General features: G+C 41.9%; 1 protein-coding gene across 4 annotated transcripts in view; it reads right to left on the bottom strand.

The window, feature by feature from the left end:
• Positions 1-11,228, bottom strand: part of LOC117759412 (anoctamin-9-like) — a 157,247-nt gene extending 146,019 nt beyond the window's left edge. For 3 of the 4 annotated variants that reach the window (XM_034581525.1, XM_034581527.1, XM_034581528.1), the window contains exon 1: positions 10,963-11,228. In XM_034581525.1, the coding sequence (XP_034437416.1) occupies positions 10,963-10,983 (21 nt within the window). In that variant the 5' untranslated portion in view covers positions 10,984-11,228. The remainder of the gene's footprint in view (positions 1-10,962) is intronic. The other variant, XM_034581526.1, reaches the window with a different exon arrangement.
• Positions 11,229-20,041: the final 8,813 nt, after the last annotated feature.

Genomic DNA, 20,041 nt, shown 5'->3' with positions numbered 1-20,041 from the left:
TATCATCTATTTTTCTTGCAGTACTTTGCAAAAGTGTTAATGTAAAAATATATGGTTATGACAAAGTGTTAGAAGCTTTTCTGCAAGATCTTAAATGTCTGGGGGACCTTGGTGTGTATGTCCCTTTGTTAGGCAAGTCTCTTAGAGGTACAGTGCAGAGTGTTGTTGCTGATAACTTGGGGGCGCACAGTATTGCAGGCTTCACTGAAAGTTTTTCAGGTGATTTCTTTTGTCGGTTTTGCACTGCAAAAAGGTTGTGATATTAGGTCTGACTGTGTTGCATCTGGTGCTTTTAGCCTAAGAACTAAAGAGGTTTATGCGGATAATTTGAAAGCAGCTCTTGAGAATAATGCCCATTGCTTTGGAGTTAAAAGAGAGTGTGTTTTAACCCAAAATCTGTCTCGTTTTCACGTTGTCTCTGGGTTTCCTCCTGATGTTGCTCATGATGTATTTGAGGCTATTGTCCCGGTCGAGCTGGCTTACTGCTTGAAATCCATGATATCAAAGAAGGACTGAGGACTCAGTAAATGTAGTGAGAGAGTTTGTGGTGAGTATAATATATATATTTTTTATATATAATATATTTTATCTTGATATTTTGTTGAGCACTAAAATATGTAGTTATTGAAACAATATGGAATAGCCAGCCAGTTGATCAGATATCAATATGGTAGTGATCTTGAAGTAAAACAATTATAATAATATTTCCACTGTATATATTCATTGTATTTTTTTTGTGACTGTGCACTCTGCAGGCAGAGGACAGAGCTATCATCAAAGGAGCCATTGAGGAGACCACGGTGGGAATATACGTTGTCGAACATTATGCCACCAGTCAACCAGAGGACATAGGGATTGTCCTGGAAGGCCAGCAGATATTGCATGATCTGAACAACGTTGCATTAGCTGCTGCCATGTTATTTGGCCTAATGTATGCGATGAACCTGAACTATCCTCCTGAACTAAAGTACACTTTCGAAATGTGCTCCAGAAAGTTGTGATGGAGCTGGACGACAACACACTCTCAAAAACAGACTGTGAGTCAGCTGTTGACATGGACCATTGTTGCTCTTTAACTGCATTTATCCTGGATTTTGGACATGCACTTATGCAACTCTCTTGCACATCCTTTATGTATGCTTTTTGCAGTATTTACATATTGTATGTTGTTGTTTTTCAGAAGATTGTTTCTCCCGGGGTCATGTGTTCCCAAATGTACCTCTTGCATTAAAGTGCCTTGTCAGATTTGCAGATTTCTCTTAAACTAATGAAGCTGCTACAAAAGGTCTATTTTCCCCCTATATAAGGATTTTGGTGTGTTTGGATTTTTGCACTTTCCTTACTGTGAAATGTTGTAGTGAAAAACCAAGCCATTGTTATCCTTTAATTTCAGTGCCATTATAAAATACATGCCAGCAGTAAACCAGGGGATATTTAACTAGCTGCTTTCAGAAGATTGTTTCATGTGTTACAAAATGTACTTCTTGCATTAAAGTGCCTTGACAGATTAGCAGATTCCACTTTAACTAATGTATTTGCAACAAAAGGGCAATTTTTTTCCCTTTGTTAGGATTTGGCAACTTTTTATTATAATTTTTTACACTGAAATATAATGGTGAGGAAGCAAGCCATTTTTACTTTTGCATTTCAGAGCCCTTTGGCACAGTCAAACACTGTCTATTTTTGTCCGGAGAATAATTGTTTTCTTTTAAACTTGTATTCTTTTCAGATTCTAACAGTAGTGGATGTTTGGTGGGCTCTCCTGACATTGGGTCCTGCTTTACTTCCTACAAATTGCAAGTCAGAATTATTTTCATTTAACCAGTGTGGAACATCTATTGGTGTTTTTTTATTGGAAGCTGTTTTAAGGACTGATTGTGTTGCATTCAGTTGTAGCAGTTAAAGATGTTTATGCACTCTTGGGAATATGGTTTACACATAAAAAATGTGCTGTGTTCTATCAAGTGGGTGACACACATTACACACGTCTGTAGTTTAGTGTTAAAGTTTAAAACTTTGAGAAAATACAGTAACATTGTGAAAAGGAATTTGTTTTTCTTTATTCCTTATTTGTTTGGAAAATGTTATACTTGCTGTAGATAAGAGATTAGGATCGCTCAGATAGAAGGATGTACAAAATGCCTTTATCAACATCCAGACAGAGAAGTCATCTGACCTATTACTTTTATTTCTTCCTTTGCTCTCTCACTCAGTCCTTTCCCTCCTACTCACACAGCCGGTAACCACCTTGACTATATTTTCACCAAAAACTGCTCTACATCTAACCTCACTGTAACCCCACTTCATGTCTCTGACCACTTCTATATTTCTCACTCTCTCCCACTCTCACTATCTGACAACCCTACCACATCAACAGACTCTGTACCTGTCCGTCGCAACATTCATTCCCTCTCTCCCTCCTCTCTGGCCTCCTGTGTTTTATCAGCCCTCCCTTCAACTGATTATTTCTCACTCATGCATCCTAACTCTAAGGAGACTCTCCTTCTACTCTGTCTTCCTCTCTTGATTCTCTCTGTCCTCCTACATCACGACAGGTCCACAAGTCCTCCCCAGCTCCGTGGTTGTCTGACTCGATGTGCGCCGACAGAGCCACTATGCGAGCATCAGAAAGAAAATGGCAAAAATCGAAACACCCTGATGACCTGCTCACTTATCAATCTCTTTTCTCCTATTTCTGAGCCTCTATTTCTGCAGCCAAAAGCTCTTTTTTACCAAACTAGAATTCAATCCTCATTTTCAAACCCCAAATAGCTGTTCTCCATCTTTTCCCACCTCCTTGACCCCCCCGGTCCCCCTCCTCCTTCCACCCTTCTACCAAGCCACTTTGTCAACTACTTTACAAAAAAGATAGATAACATACGCTCCTCATTTTCAAATCCACCTTCTGGAACTACATTTCCATCAACTTCCTCTTCATCCCCTTCGCTTTCCTCTTTCACACCCCTGTCTCCCAATCAAGTTCTTACCTTTGTAACCCCCCGCCCGCCCAACCACCTGCCTCCTTGACCCCATCTCACAATCTCCAGTCTATTGCTCCCGACCTTCTTCCTTTTCTCACCCATCTTATCAACACTTCCCTGTCAACTGGCTGTTCCCCTAACTCTCTTCACCATAACAACCTTCTTGATCCTCACCAGTCTGGTTTCAAGGCAGGCCACTCAACTGAGACTGCCCTCCTTGCTGTCTCTGAGCAACTTCACACTGCAAGAGCAGCCTCTCTCTCCTCTGTCCTCATCCTTCTAGACCTTTCTGCTGCATTTGACACAGTGAACCACCAGATCCTTATTTCCTCCCTTCAGGATCTGGGTGTCTCAGCCTCCACTCTCTCCCCGCTCTCATCCTACCTCAACGACTGCACTTACCGGGTAACTTGGAGAGGATCTGTGTCTGATCCTTGTCCTCTCACTACTGGCGTCTGTAATGGAAATTTAGCATTTGTGAATGTGATGATTGCATGAACAGACAAGTATGTGGAAGATTGACCAGATTGTTTATCTGAAAAGGCAACTTTAACGAGGTTTAACTTTAGGTTTACGATTATTGCTCAGGGACTTTGAATTTATGGCCTCTTGAAGCTTTAACTTTATGGTGTCTCTGAGCAAATGGTTGGGATCTCACATTTGGGGTGTCACTCCAGGGGTCTACCACAGAGACATGAAGAGGATGTCTCCCACCCTAATAAACCATCAGGAGGTAATAAGGTAATAAGGTAATAAATACCCAATTGGGGGGGGGGGGGGGGGGGGGGGGGGGGGGTTATAAGAACACAACTCCCATGCCTGTTCTTTGCTCATTGTACATGTCATTCAGGTGGGTACATACAGTCAACTGTCTGTTACTGCCAACATTACTGCAAAAACCTGTTCCTGTTGATACATGCTGCACAACATCAGGAGAATATGTCCCCTTCTCACTCAGAAGGCGGTGCAGGTTCTTGTCCAGGCTCTGGTCATCTCACGCCTAGACTATTGCAACTCCCTCCTGGCAGGTCTACCTGCTAGTGCCATCCGACCTCTGCAGCTCATCCAGAATGCAGCAGCTCGACTGGTCTTTAACCAACCTAAATTCACTCACTACTGCGTACTTGCGTAGCGAGCTGCGAACGGATCGGGTCCAGTCTACATCCAGGACATGGTCAAACGTTACACCCCAGCCCATCCACTCCACTCTGCATCTGCCAATCGGCTTGTTGCTCCCTCACTGATCAAACACTCAAACACTCATCAAAATCACGACTGTTTGCTGTCCTGGCTCCTAAATGGTGGAACAAGCTCCCCAATGACATCAGTACAGCAGAAAGTCTACACATCTTCCACCGCAGACTAAAAACATCTCTTCCGACTATACTTTGGATAAAAAAATAAACAACAAAAAAAAAAGACTTTAGTAGCACTTATATGGCACTTACTTATAGCCCTTTGTAGTTTGACTTTCTTGAAGAAAATTGTACTTTCTTGATTCTTGTTGTTCTGGGTTTGTACCCTCATGGTTAAATGCACTTATTGTAAGTCGCTTGGGATAAAAGCGTCAGCAAAATGAAATGTAATGTAATGAGTTATTGTCAGTAATGTTAGAGTATGTGAGTAGGCATATTTTATATCAAGCCTTGTTGAAAAAAAGTCCACGATCAGCTGCCACCACAATCAGGATCCACCATTTTGATCCACCATCAGCTGTATAAACTACAACTGGATTATAGTAGATTAGATTAGAATAAAAACATTTGTACATAAACAAAAATTAGCTTTCTCTTAAAAATAGTGCAAAAAAGAGTAAGTAACATGACCAGAGCAGCATTTATTTTACATTCCGGGTGGTGTTGTAGAGTCTGACAGCAGTTGAAATGAAGGAGCGTTCCTTCTTGCACTGTGGGTGGATCAGTCTGCTGCTGAAAGAGCTTGTTGTCCATGATTGAATTCAGCTTTGCTAGCATCCTCCTCACACCCTTCTCAGTGGGATCCAGAGGGCAGTCCAAGTCCGAGCTGGCTCTCCTAACCAGTTTATTAAGTATTTTCCTGTCCCTCTCAGTGCATCTGCACCACCAGCAGACAATGGCGTAGAACACTGCGGAAGCCACCACAGTGTCATAGAACGTCCTAAATAGTGTCCTGCACACTCCGAAGGACCTCAGTCTCCTCAGCAGATGGAGCGACAGATGGCCCCTCTTGTACAGGACATCTGTGTTTGTGGACCAGTCCAGTTTGTTGTTGAGGTAAACACCCAGGTACAGTATCTGTAGTCCTTCACGATCTCAATGCCCACATCCTGGACATTCCCCCTTGTGGTCTGGGGTGACTTCCTGCGAAGGTCTATCACCATGTGTCATCAGAGAACTTCTGGAGAGGACAGCTGTTAGTGATGTGTCTGAAGTCTGATATATATACAGTGGGGCAAAAAAGTATTTACTCAGCCACCAATTGTGCAAGTTCTCCCACTTAAAAAGATGAGAGAGGCCTGTAATTTTCATCATAGGTATACCTCAACTATGAGAGACCAAATGAGAAAAAAAAATCCAGGAAATCACATTGTAGGCTTTTTAAAGAATTTATTTGCAAATTATGGTGGAAAATAAGTATTTGGTCAATAACAAAAGTTCATCTCAATACTTTGTTATATACCCTTTGTTGGCAATGACAGAGGTCAAACGTTTTCTGTAAGTCTTCACAAGCTTTTCACACACTGTTGCTGGTATTTTGGCCCATTCCTCCATGCAGATCTCCTCTAGAGCAGTGATGTTTTGGGCATTTTTGGCATGCCGCTGGGCAACACGGACTTTCAACTCCCTCCACAGATTTTCTATGGGGTTGAGATCTGGAGACTGGCTAGGCCACTCCAGGACCTTGAAATGCTTCTTACGAAGCCACTCCTTCGTTGCCCGGGCGGTGTGTTTGGGATCATTGTCATGCTGAAAGACCCAGCCACGTTTCATCTTCAATGCCCTTGCTGATGGAAGGAGGTTTTCACTCAAAATCTCACGATACATGGCCCCATTCATTCTTTCCTTTACACGGATCAGTCGTCCTGGTCCCCTTGCAGAAAAACAGCCCCAAAGCATGATGTTTCCACCCCCATGCTTCACAGTAGGTATGGTGTTCTTTGGATGCAACTCGTCATTCTTTCTCCTCCAAACACGACGAGTTGAGTTTTACCAAAAAGTTATATTTTGGTTTCATCTGACCATATGACATTCTCCCAATCCTCTTCTGGATCATCCAAATGCTCTCTAGCAAACTTCAGACAGGCCTGGACATGTACTGGCTTAAGCAGGGGGACACGTCTGGCACTGCAGGATTTGAGTCCCTGGCGGCGTAGTGTGTTACTGATGGTAGCCTTTGTTACTTTGGTCCCAGCTCTCTGCAGGTCATTCACTAGGTCCCCCCGTGTGGTTCTGGGATTTTTGTTCACCGTTCTTGTGATCATTTTGACCCCACGGGGTGAGATCTTGCGTGGAGCCCCAGATCGAGGGAGATTATCAGTGGTCTTGTATGTCTTCCATTTTCTAATAATTGCTCCCACAGTTGATTTCTTCACACCAAGCTGCTTACCTATTGCAGATTCAGTCTTCCCAGCCTGGTGCAGGTCTACAATTTTGTTTCTGGTGTCCTTTGACAGCTCTTTGGTCTTGGCCATAGTGGAGTTTGGATTGTGACTGTTTGAGGTTGTGGACAGGTGTCTTTTATACTGATAACGAGTTCAAACAGGTGCCATTAATACAGGTAACGAATGGAGGACAGAGGAGCCTCTTGAAGAAGTTACAGGTCTGTGAGAGCCAGAAATCTTGCTTGTTTGTAGGTGACCAAATACTTATTTTACCGAGGAATTTACCAATTAATTCATTAAAAATCCTACAATGTGATTTCCTGGATTCTTTCCCCCCATTCTGTCTCTCATAGTTGAAGTGTACCTATGATGAAAATTACAGGCATCTCTCATATTTTTAAGTGGGAGAACTTGCACAATTGGTGGCTGACTAAATACTTTTTTGCCCCACTGTATATATGGTTAACAGGAAACGAGAAAGCACTGTTCCTTGTGGGGCTCCTGTGCTGCAAACTACCACATCTGACACACAGTCACAAAGCCTCACACACTGTGGTCTGTGGTCGGTGAGGTAGTCGATGGTCCATGCAGCCTAGTGGCGTTCCACTCCAGCTCCTTCCAGCTTTCCCCTGAGTAGTGATGGCTGGATTGTGTTGAAAGCACTGAAGCATGAGCTAAGCCGGTATCTTCAAGTGTATTCTTCTTCATCATAAAGGCTGGTTGGGCTATGTTTATGCTTGATGGACTGGTCGTTGCACGCACCGATTGATGTTAAGAGTCACGGTAGGGTCACCGGTGCAAGGCTGCGCGCGCCAGAAATAAAGTCAAGGCATCTTTTGTGTCAAGCTCCTGTGTACTGGCCAACACAAGACAGTATTAGAACCGATGATCACACCGCAAATACCAATCAGGCTTTCAACTGAGTTAAGCCCAACTATTTAATTAACATATGGATACAAAAATAAATTAAATGTCGAAATACAGAAATAGCCTTTTTCATTGCAAACTGTATTTATTTTTTAAATTTATCTATGAATTCAATTATTTATTTCTGCATTTAATCATGTATTAATTAATTTATACTTTATTGTCCTTGATACAGCTCTGTGCAAACTGCTTTTGTTTTATGCTAAAGAGTGTACATAGAGGTCATTACCATGCATACACCAAACACATGTCATGTCACTGGTAATGTGAAAACATCACTCGCATCAACAAGATGGAAGCTCACGCATCTTTGTGAGTGAAGTAAGTGAACCTTCTTTAATTGGATGTATTAAGCTTTCATGTACTCTCTGCTCATTGTTTGTTATAGTTAGCAGACAATGTGCCGACTGTGTCGGATGTATTGTCAACATGACAAACGTACAATGGATAGGCCCGTCCGGAGCACTTATTCAACGTCTAAGTTATTGAACTACCTTGTATTTCTTTTTTCTCTCCTGTCAGAAGAGTGTGTGTGCTTTGTGGGAGCTTTATCCACTGAACCTCTGTCAGTCAACTCTTGTAGTATTATTTAAAGGAGTACCTACAGTCCACTGTCCAAATATGCCAAATCACTCTATTAAGTAATTTTGTGTTTAACGGATTGTGTATGCAGTTGTATAGCATTGTTTTGCTATTCTCGACATGCATCTTAAATTTACTGTGAGCTACATCCTTCACATTTGTTTAGACAGAGTTTGATCTATGACATGATGTGCTTCTTTTGATGATCTTCTCAAACATCTACTCATCACAACACAAATTGCAACATTCCAACATCACAGCTCGACAAAATACAGTAAAAAAACTATGTGTAAACAGACTTACATTCCAAACAAGAACAAAATAAAGCAACAGGGTAGAGAGATAAAAGCTGCTGATCAACTTCACACTGCTAAGTTGTCACATAGAACACAAACACCAGTTACAAGAGCTTTGGTTTAGCTCGACTCTGAAAATCAGGCTTTCAGACTTTAATAAATGTCTACAATGAATACTTTGTGGAGTATTTTAAGCTTGATGTATGCCACTTCGGACCTATTTACAGATCATGACAATATACAATTCTCCGATCAATCTTGGCCTGACATGATTGACGTCAGTGGTCAAACCATTTCTGTGTCAAATAGTTTACAATTTACAATCATTGTATTAATACAGCTCACCGTGAAAGGCATTTGGCTTATAACTTTAATTCTTGCTGGAGTTCCTATTGCCGAAAATTAACATGTGTGACACAGGAAACAAAACATATGTGGAAGGTTCAAAGATTCGGGGTTAGGGTTCAAGTGTTGTCAATTGAACATCTGTAATTCATTCTGGTATGCTGAAATGTAAACAAATACCGCCAGTTAATTAAAACTGCATCGTCAGAGTTAAAACAAGGGGTAACAAGTGGCTCCATAGCACTGTTTTTCAAAGTGGGGGTCACGGAAAATTTAAGGGGAAAAAGGTGGGACAATGTGCCAATACAAATTTAATATACGTTTTTTAGATGTTATTAATCACTGAATATCGAAATCTATGTGTCCTTCGATGCCAATCTTTTTTTTTTCTAATGCCAGTAATATTAATAAAAAATAAAAAACACACCATTCAAGCCAATCAGAATCGAGCAGCCTCTACATGAGAATGTTGCTGTGCGCCTGAAAACTAGCTAGCTACCTCCTGCTAAAGGCTAAAATGGACACATTGTTTAAAAGAAAAAGACCATCAGACGACCAGACTGAAGATGACTCAGCTGCAAATGAGCCACAACCACGGAATACCACATTGGCATCTAAAACTCGGCGGGATGAGCCATCATACATAAAGTATGGCTTTACTGCGGCAAGTAAGAACAGCCGTGATGTGCCCAATTGTGTTCTCTGCATCGAGACTCGCCAACTCACTAACAAGTCTTTAAAGCCATCTAAACTTCAACCACACCTGAGACAAGAGCACCCAGCAGAAGCTAATAAATCAGTAGACTTTTTTAAAAGAAAAGAAGAGCACCTAGTGATGCAGTCGGCTACGTTCAAGCATCAAGCCGGCGTTCCTGAGCGGGCCTTGAAGGCATAATTTACTATCATCAGATACTAAAGGACATTATACAAGTAGTGAATTTCATAAAAGCCCGGCCCTTAAAACACCGGCTGTTCGCTATTTTGTGTAACGAGATGGGCGCAAGGTTCAAGGGGTTACTGCTTCACTCCAACGTGCACTGGCATTAATGTGGGGCGGTGCTGAATGTTGTTTTTGAGCTGCAAAGGGAGATCGGTGAATTCCTCTCATCTGAAAATACTAATATTACTGTTGAATATTGCTGAGAATGTTTATAGCACAAGACACACTGGGCCACATTTACTAACATGTGCGCAGAAATGTTCTTACTAAGTGCGCGAGCAAAATCGCCACCGGATTCATGACACGTGCGCACCAGAAGATTTTGTTCTTACCACCATGCATATGTTTGTGAATATGAATCATTCTAAATTGACACGCGCGTGTCACTCTGCAATTAACATACTGCCACGCCTCTATTTCTCCATATAAGGACATCCGATTGTCATGAAGAGAGCGTGTGCTGAACAGTTGAAGTTATAAGAGACGGCCCCAAAAGGTAAAAAACACAAGAATCTCACAACAGCAGAAATTTAAGGCGTCGGAGGAGGAAGCCACAACATACACACTATTCTGTGGCGAGTCGGCCAGAGTAACGAAGTTTAACATTTTTTTTTACCTGGGCTGTAATAACTGAGGCGTGAATGCTTAGTCCTGCACAGTGCTGAGCACTAGAGCTGTGGACATTTCTCTTAGATGCATCGCGACGTGGACTCCACTGAATAATTATAACACCGCTGCTCCAGGATCAGAACAGACGCACATTAAAGGTCCGGTAGTCCTGTGCCCCTTTTCTATTTCCTCCTCACTCCCTCTGACCTGCGCTCACTTTACACTTTAACAATAACTGATCACAAGTTATTAGGACACGTACAGGACAGATGTTTACTTTGTGTTTCTTTGATTCCCTTTTACAGTTTATGAGACACATAAAACCTGCTACAAAACACGAGACTTAACGTGACGCGCACAGTCAGGACACCAGGGTTAAAGTGACGGAACGATCCGGAGTCATGATCTAACATCATCATAAACACACACACACACACACACACACACACACACACACACACACACACACACACACACACACACACACACACACACACACACACACACACACACACACACACACACACACACACACACACACACACACGAAGTTTGTAGGGTAAACACAGAAGAGTAAAAACTCGTTTCTGTTTGACATGAGTTTGTAAAGTAAACTGGTCTGTTTGTTAACCTCCACAATCCAAAATAACATGTCATATGTTTTACTTGTAAAATGAATGGAGATGAATAGAGTGTGCTTACCTCGGGAGTCTTGAAGAACATGTCGGAGGTTGTTGCACAGTTCTTTCACAGGCGAAAACTTCTTTCAACACCTCGGTGATACAGGATAATTCATGCAGCTGTGTCCCTGTCATGAGCGTTAGACCTCCATTACACCTCCGCTATTCACTGCAAAAGCTGTCTATTTCCAAATTAAGCATTAATCTCATAAAAAACATGTTGCTTCCGCATACTTACTAGTGAACGCTACACTCGTGTGAGCAGGTACCTGTGTGCCTAACCTGTGTGAACAGGTAAAGCCGCTGGCGTGAAGACGGGGGAATCTGATGATGCGTTTATGTTCTGTGGGAAAGATAGAAAATACAGCTGTTCTTGGCCAGGGTGTGGGGGTCCGTGTATCTTTCGGTCATTGGATTTTCCGTTCAGAAATGGGTATTCAAAAACCAATAACGAGTGGTTATTGGATTTTTTTTATTTTTCCTGGTCAAATGGGATTGAGCGGAAGTAAAACATTTTTTAGATTTTATCTTCTATTGAGTATAACCAAAAAATAAAATGACTAGAAGACAGAGACGAAAAACTGACCGTTTTCTTATGTCCGTGAATCCTTGTATCATTCCTTCTTTTCATATTCAATTATAAAACCAAAATCGGGAGATAAAAAAACAAGTCATTATTTCGTTATTCATTTTTGAATGTGATACCAAAAAACGAATAATGGTTGGTTTTTCATAGTTTGGATTTTTTGCTCAGGTCCAAAATAGGAAATGAAAAACGGGTCATGTGCCGAACCTGATTTTGTGTTTAATTTGTTTGATTTCTGTGACCCGGAAGTCAGATTACTCGGATCAATAAGTCATAAACGAAACGTTGTAAAAACACAAACGCCGCCTCTTTCCCACTGTAGTAAGGTAGACAACATCAATATGAGCGGTCCTCCGAGCTGGACACAGAACACTGGTCTCTATGTACAGCCGGCTGTGAGACGAGTGCGCAGGGACCGTCTACAAAGTGCAGAACCGAAAAGAGATGTTACAAAAGGGTTAGGGTTTCAATAACTTCACTGTAATACTGTGTATTCTCACCAAAATCAAGTCACACATCTAATGTCTCCTGCTGGTAATACTGCAATACTAAGTTTGGAAACATTACATTTTGCATAATTTATGGAAATATTATATTTTAATGGTTTAGTTAGCCTATTATCAGTTGTTTAGACTAAAGGCAATCAGTTAGCAAATTGGCTTAGAGTAGATTTGTATTGTAACTGAATTAATCAGTATCACAAATTAATCAGCATCATGACATCACATTACATGTATCAGAAGTAGTGTACCAGGCAAAGCTTAACATGAGCCATTCATAAATTAATAAATAAGGTTGATGGGATGAAAGCTATAATTTCAAACATGACTGTGGAGGTGGCTGGGAGAGCACCTTCACCTGTACCAGAGGATCAATCAGCACAGGTGAGAGCAGTTAGCTGATTGATCCTCAGGTTTAAAAGGCAGCAGTGGAGCTGCCTCATAGAGACACACAAAAGACACTCAGGACTGAGTCTCATGGAGAGACACTGAGAGACAGAGCTGCAAAGCCGAGGCGCCAGCAGAAAGTGCTGAGATTTATGTTTGGTTTGGACTTTATGTTTCATCACGTGTGTATGAAGGGAATAAATTCTGAAAAGCAACCAAACCGTCTCTGGCTGTGTGTGGGAGAGCCCTGTGGCATGGTCCTTTGCCACAATGACATTTAAGTTTCCAAAACTGCAATAGCTTTTGAAGACATTACATGTGAAATATTGTTCTGATGATGACCATCTGATTTAATTTTAATTTCTGCAAATAAAAGATGAGTAAATGGTAAAAGCGCTTTACAGTGTGCCATTCACCCATTCACAGACACATTAATAATGTGCAGCACCTTTTCTATGAGCCACCCCTCAGCCACAGCAAGTAGTGAAGTCTTGGGTCAGTTGTCTTTTATTATTAAGATAAGCATTTTCTCAATGTAGGGGTTAGAAAATTTAAATTCTATTTTTAAGCTTAGTTTTATACTTTAGGAAATACTTAAATAAACTTGACAATAATGTTCTATTTAGCATGATACTAGTAATATAGTCCATTTAACTATAAACTATAAAAGTCTGAGAAAGGAAGATGGAAATGCTGAGATTTCAAATTGTGCAGAATTAAGCATATAAGGGGCCTCATTTTTAACCGCACAAAACTGGATCTGAAAGATGCGTAAGCCACTTCTCAATTGAGAGGGCCTCCTCCACTGACCAGTAATGGTCAGTGGAGGAGGCCCTCTCAATTGAGAAGCAAGCCCGGAACTGGGATATGTTTTTGGACGCCGGCCTGCGGCTTACAGTCCCATCACATATTGTCACTACCACCTTAAGACCAGACCTGACACTCTGGTCCAACACCCTGCGCGTCTACTTAATAGCATTGACAGTACCCTGGAACTGGGAGGATGCTGTTGATGAAGCAAATGAGAGGAAAAGGCTGCGGTATGCAGATATGGCATTTAAGGCAGAGCAACGTGGTTGGAAAGCAATAGTCTGCCCTGTGGAGGTTGGCTGTAGGGGTTTCCTTGCCATCCACCATTAGGTTGCTCAATGATCTGGGGATCCAAGGACAAACCCTGCCCCAGACCATAAAATAAACATCACATACTTCAGAACGCTGCAGCCAACGGCTCTGGATCAGGAGGAAAGATCCAAGATGCTAGGGACATGCACTCAGGTCTGATCAACCTGTGGTCGGCCTGCCTTAGAAGAGGATGTCTGAAGACATCAAATCAATCAATCAATCAATCAAATGTTATATGTGTAGCCAATATTCACAAATCACAATTTGTCTCATAGGGCTTTAACAAGGTGTGACGTCCTCTGCCCTTGACCCACAACAAGAGTAAGGAAGAACTACAAAAAAAAAATGTAGAAACCTCAGAGAGAGCCACATGTGAGGATCCCTCTCCCAGGACGGACAGACATGCAATAGATGCCACGTGTAGAGGAGAACATCAGAAAGATAAGGGTATTTACAGCATTGATTAGAATAAACAGTTTGAAGTATAATGCAAGGTAAATTAATTGATGGATTATTGTCAGTTATGATAGAGTATCTGAGTAGACATATTGTATATCAAGCAGTCTTGTTGAACATAAAGACCTTTGCAAAAAATAAACCAACAAAATAATAATAATAACAAAACTAAAAAGCCATTACCTCTTTAGCTGCTGCTGCTGCTGCTGCTTCAGAGCAGGCTAAAGCACCACTGCAAATAAATTAACTCAAAAATGGAAAAGCAACATGCATTATGTCCATAACATCCGCTAACATCAACTGGTGGTAGGCATTAATTAGTATGGTAGAACATACAAGGGATATTCAGTGTTTAGTTTAAAAAGGCATAGAGGTAATGATTTCTGATCTACTGAGCGGGCCACATGGCTTTAATAGTTCTGCCATACAAGCCAGTAGCCAGTCAGATTTACCTTTAGCCTCATCATACCATCAAGTTCGACCTGCATCATTGATTACAAGGCCAAAATACTTGATGACGATAAGGTGCACAACTGAAGTTATGTCCCTAACATCCGCTGGTGGCCACTTACACCTGCTAACATCTATTGCACAGAAGACCTTCAAACATAAAAGGGATATTTACCATCTTGTCCTATGTTCTAAAACTGGGCATGATACATATGCCCAATGACTTCCATGCATTTTGGTAAAACATGCCGCAGGGGCTGCACTTTAGTGGGTGTACCCATGCGTGAAAACCACTTGACATGTCATGTTTTTTTGTGTGTGAAATAGTGACAATAAAAGTGCTATACAAGATATATAAAAGACACAGATATATGTACATAATGAAAGGACATACAGAAAAAACACAATGCAGTTTAATTGATGTGTATGATAATGTAATGATGAAATAAGTGTTTCTGGAGTAGAGATGAGGTAATGTGTGTGTGTGTGTGTTACATTATAACACACACAAGTTCAGTGAAGCAAGACTCAGTACAAAGAGCCCTGGACTATAGAATCAGTTATCATTGCTGTCATGAAGAATTGATGAGTCCCAGGTGCTGCTGCTACAGAATGCTAGTTTCCTGTTTATACAAAGTTTATTAATATTGAACATATCACAAGGCCAAATTGCACCAAATTTGACACAGCATCTTCTTGGGCCTTTAACAATACACATATCAAGCGTTAAGCCGATGAGATGAATGGTCCTCAATAGATGCGAGCCAAAGACAGACAGACAGACTTCTGGAATAAGTAGACTACGTTTTGACAGTTTACACGAGATAATGTGAGACAAGTCAGCGGAAAGTCTGGAAGAGCCGATGTGACAACACAGCAGAAGATCCTCCGAAGGATTCACTGTGAGCAAGTGGGTGTGTTGATGACATTTACAACATGCAACAGACGCAGAAAACAAACAAAAATAAAATAAACATCTCCTCATGAAAAAGAGGTGCCATACATGTAGAAGGCACCTAAAATGATGTCAAGACCCGATGCTGGTGTTGATGTGCTATCAACAGAAACACGTGATCTCTGCTGCAGAATTAATCTGTTACATCCTGCCTCTTTATGCTGCGCCACCCCTCAGCTGAATGCTCCGGAGATTTATGTTGTGAGCGCATATGTGCGGAGAATCTCCTATTGCATTCGTGTGCATGTGCATTTGTGAAAGGCAAACTCTGGAAGGTGTCTGGACCAAATTGTCCCGCCATCCTCCAGAGGTCATGTCAGCAAATCCACCATGATGACCCTTTTAATTAAATGTAATGTAATTTAACATTTTAACTTAATACTATTTAAAAGCAGAACAACCTGTCCTGTCTGATGAATCAAGGTCACTCATGTCGTCTTTCTACTGTTCTGATCACCTGGGCTTGATAAGTCTGATTGACTGTGGTTGTCATGATTAATCAGGGGAAAAGATTTAATACATGTTTGTAATCATAATATTAAATTTTGGGGATTGTGGAGGACAGTGAATCGGAGCTTATGAGATATTGGTGTTAAAGTTTAAAAGCCTCTGATTCATCTGAGTTGGTTCAAACACATTACAAGTTCCCGGGAATTGACAACTGGGCCACAAGGAAATGTGTGTGATGCAAGGTCGGTCTAGATGACATTATGCATAATATACATGATGCACCTATAATTAACTGAGGTTTTCAAATCCGCAGGAAATTTAATTACAATTACTATGTTCAGTGTGTAAAGGGCAGGTAACATCATATCAAACTGAGTGCTCCTCACTCACCCCTCCCTTCCTGAGCGTGAGGAGAGCTATGGTTGCCCTAATGCGTCAAAACGCCAGACGACCTCACTGAGCTGTCTTCTCTCCAGTGATGAGGAGTCTATAGACAGTGGTGTATAAAGTACTTGAAAGCCATACTTGAGTAAAAGTACAGATATCTTACCTGAAAGTGACTCCGATAAAAGTTAAAGTCACCTGTAAGAAAATGACTTGAGTCAAATTCTTAAAGTAGCTCATAGTAAGTATCAAAAGTATGTGGTGTTGAAATGTACTTAAGTATCAAACGTAAAAGTACAAGTACCACAATTAACAATGCAAAGTGCTTTTCATAGTAGGCCTACACACAAACAAAACAATCTTTATTTCAGGTGACTGAAAAACTATAACAAAAAATATACATATACTGTATAATTTTGCAAATTTTGAACCCCAGATGAGTGTTGGTGAGGGTTGGATGTAAGGACTGTATATGAGGAACTTGTTCTTTTTAGCCGGTTCTGATTCCAGCTCCGCTCCGGCGGTGTTTGCTAAAACACGGCTCTGTCGACTTCTCTCTCTTAATGTCCTTTAATTTTGCAACAGCTCAGTACCACATATGCCTTTGAAAGGCAGGGCAGAATATGGGTGGGAATGCGTGGGGTTCTACAAGAAGAAATGATACAAAATACAACGATGATAAGAATTATGGAAGGGATAGACAGTGCCAACTATAGAATCAAAAGAACATGAAGGCTGAACATACACACTACGTAAACGCACATGCATGCAGACTACACACATATCCGTATGAACAATATATATCCTTATCTACCCGTATATACATATTAGCGAGGAACCCACCGATATAAATATAAAACAGTAGAAAAGGAACCCAGAAATACAATGACGCAGATAATGCGCTGCACTTGCACTGACTGTGCAGCCCCAGCAGTGCATGTTAACTAATAACGAACTCTAACCTACTTAACTGAAGCAACTAATAACACACAGTGCACACTCACGGTTTTCACGGACGCACACGCACAAACAGACAGCAGTCTCTGTCGAGTTTGCTTAATAATGCGCGTGAGACAGACTGTGTACTAACGTTGACATCTTTATTCGGGTCCCCACCTCCGTGTCTGACCCCGCACCCCACATTCACAGCCTCATCCTATTGGTCCACAACATACCAACATAGGGGCTTCCTATTGGCTAAACCTGCATGTCAATCAACTGTTGTGCGTAACATTGAACAATACCACATCTTCCCTTTTAAGATAACAAAGAGTAAACTGTTGTTTCCATTAGACCAGAGGTCACTAACAGGCGGACCGCGGTCCGGGTCCGGACCCAGAAGCCGTCCCGTACGGACCCGGACCTACAGCCAAAACAGAAGGTTATGATTTAAAACCTGACGGGGCGCTTCTATTTGTAACCGGCGCAGCGTTTGTAGTCTTTACGGTAGTGGTTTAGCGGATGAGGAAACGCACAGACCAATTGCATGCGAGTTAAGCCATCCCATGTGATACCACTCAGCCAATCAAGTCTGTGCATTCCAGGCGGTAAACATTGCGACTCTACAGTGCGGACAGATGAGAGAGTTAGAGGCAAGTTACACATGAAAAGATGGTAGAAAGAAAAAGAAAGATAGAGATACAGGGAGAGAAACAGAGGAGTGAGCCGGAGAAAGGGAGAGATACAGAGGAGTGAGACGGAGAGGGTTGAGAAACAGAGGAGTGAGACGGAGAAAGGGAGAGAAACAGAGGAGTGAGACGGAGAAAGGGAGAGAAACAGGAGTGAGACGGAGAAAGGGAGAGAAACAGAGGAGTGAGACGGAGGAAGGGAGAGAAACAGGAGTGAGACGGAGAAAGGGAGAGAAACAGAGGAGTGAGACAGAGAAAGTGGAGAAACAGGAGTGAGACGGAGAAAGGGAGAGAAACAGAGGAGTGAGACGGAGGAAGGGAGAGAAACAGAGGAGTGAGACAGAAAGTTGAGAAACAGGAGTGAGACGGAGAAAGGGAGAGAAACAGAGGAGTGAGACGGAGAAAGTTGAGAAACAGGAGTGAGACGGAGAAAGGGAGAGAAACAGAGGAGTGAGACGGAGGAAGGGAGAGAAACAGAGGAGTGAGACAGAAAGTTGAGAAACAGGAGTGAGACGGAGAAAGGGAGAGAAACAGAGGAGTGAGCCGGAGAAAGTTGAGAAACAGAGGAGTGAGCCGGAGAAAGTTGAGAAACAGGAGTGAGACGGAGAAAGGGAGAGAAACAGGAGTGAGACGGAGAAAGTTGAGAAACAGGAGTGAGACGGAGAAAGGGAGAGAAACAGACGAACAAAGTGGGGGAGTTGGATATAAGAGGGGAAGAAAGTGATTCTAAAACTGTTCAATTGTTAAGATGTGTTGAGATTTATTATCTGTAAAATTGGTTGAGACTTTTGAGTCAAGATGTGAAACAGAAAAAGGGAAATTCAAGCTTTTGCTCCCTTTATTTTATTTTTCTGAAGTTAAGCCCTTTATTTGAACATGCACAATTTTCACATTTTATTTATTTTGTCTTATTTTGAAATGCAGCCTTACTTTTATTTAGTTAATGAGAGAACATTATACATATCTGCAATCATACATATATGTTCAGTTCTTTGTTACGTGACAATAAATATTGTCAAAAAGTTTTTGAATCGTACTGAATTCATTTGATTTGACAGTCAGGTATTTAGTACATGCAGATGTTGATACAACTACTAGGCTACTTAAATATATATCAAACTAAATAGTTAGACATTATGATCTTCCGGACCTTTGCTTCTAACTGGACCTCTTTAAATTTTAGTTGAATACCCCTGCCTTAGACCATTCGAACCATGCAAGGAAAACAATGTTAGGCACTTTAGTGAGCATTGGAACTTGTATGAAACAAGTGCATTAATTAAACAACTGCTGTTCCCTGAATTCTCACGTTGTAACATAAAGTGTTTTAACTACACCTATTAGCTTCAACTAAGCTTTCACATAACCATGACACCATAACACAACAATAAGTCAACATATATTTCAGAAATTTCTTTCACTTCTTTTCAGTTCACAAGTTAAGCCTAGCGGGCTCAATGATGCCTCTCCCAGACGTAGATCTGAGAGTGGGAGTCTCTGCAGGTGAGACTGGAGGTGTCACGGCAGGTGACATGGGAGCCTGCTCTGACATGTGCTGCTGTGGTGGAGTCCTCTCTAGTGTAGGCGTCTGTAGAGGTATCAGATGCAGGCGGTTGCGTCTCACCACCCCCTGAGGTAGATCCACCAAATACGACCTCGGAGTAGAGTGGTTCTGGATCACAGTTCCAGACGTCTTAGCGTCGGTGACCCATACACGTTCTCCTGGTGACAAGTCACTGAGCATTTTTGTACGGTGACGCCTGTTGTAGTGTGCAGCATCTGACATCCTCTTCTCCTTTTCCTTCCGAGCCAGTGCGCTGCTGTCAGGCAGTGTAGGGTCCAGATGAGAGGGAACAGTTGGCAACGTGGTGCGTAAACATCGGCCCATGAGAAGCTGAGCCGGGCTGTATCCATTCTGAAGAGGAGTGGCTCTATAAGCGAGTAGAGCCAGGTAGGGGTCATCTGCTTTTTTAAGAAGATTTTTCACCGTCTGGACCGCCCGTTCTGCCCGTTTCACCTCACCTAACCCGCTGCACAGTCTAGGGTAAGTCGACTTGAGAGAGTCCAAATCTATGCTGTCAACACGTTTGAGCAGGCCAAGGGCTGTGATGGCTGGAAATCCAAGCAAGGGCGTGCTCAGATTTTTGACCACATACCTAACCCTAACCCTTCTGCATGGTCTG

Source organism: Hippoglossus hippoglossus, chromosome 3 (assembly GCF_009819705.1).
Source record: "Hippoglossus hippoglossus isolate fHipHip1 chromosome 3, fHipHip1.pri, whole genome shotgun sequence".
In the NCBI taxonomy this organism is placed as follows: Eukaryota; Metazoa; Chordata; class Actinopteri; order Pleuronectiformes; family Pleuronectidae; genus Hippoglossus; species Hippoglossus hippoglossus.
The sequence above is the reverse complement of the archived record's forward strand: the minus strand, read 5'-3'. Positions and strand labels throughout refer to the sequence as shown.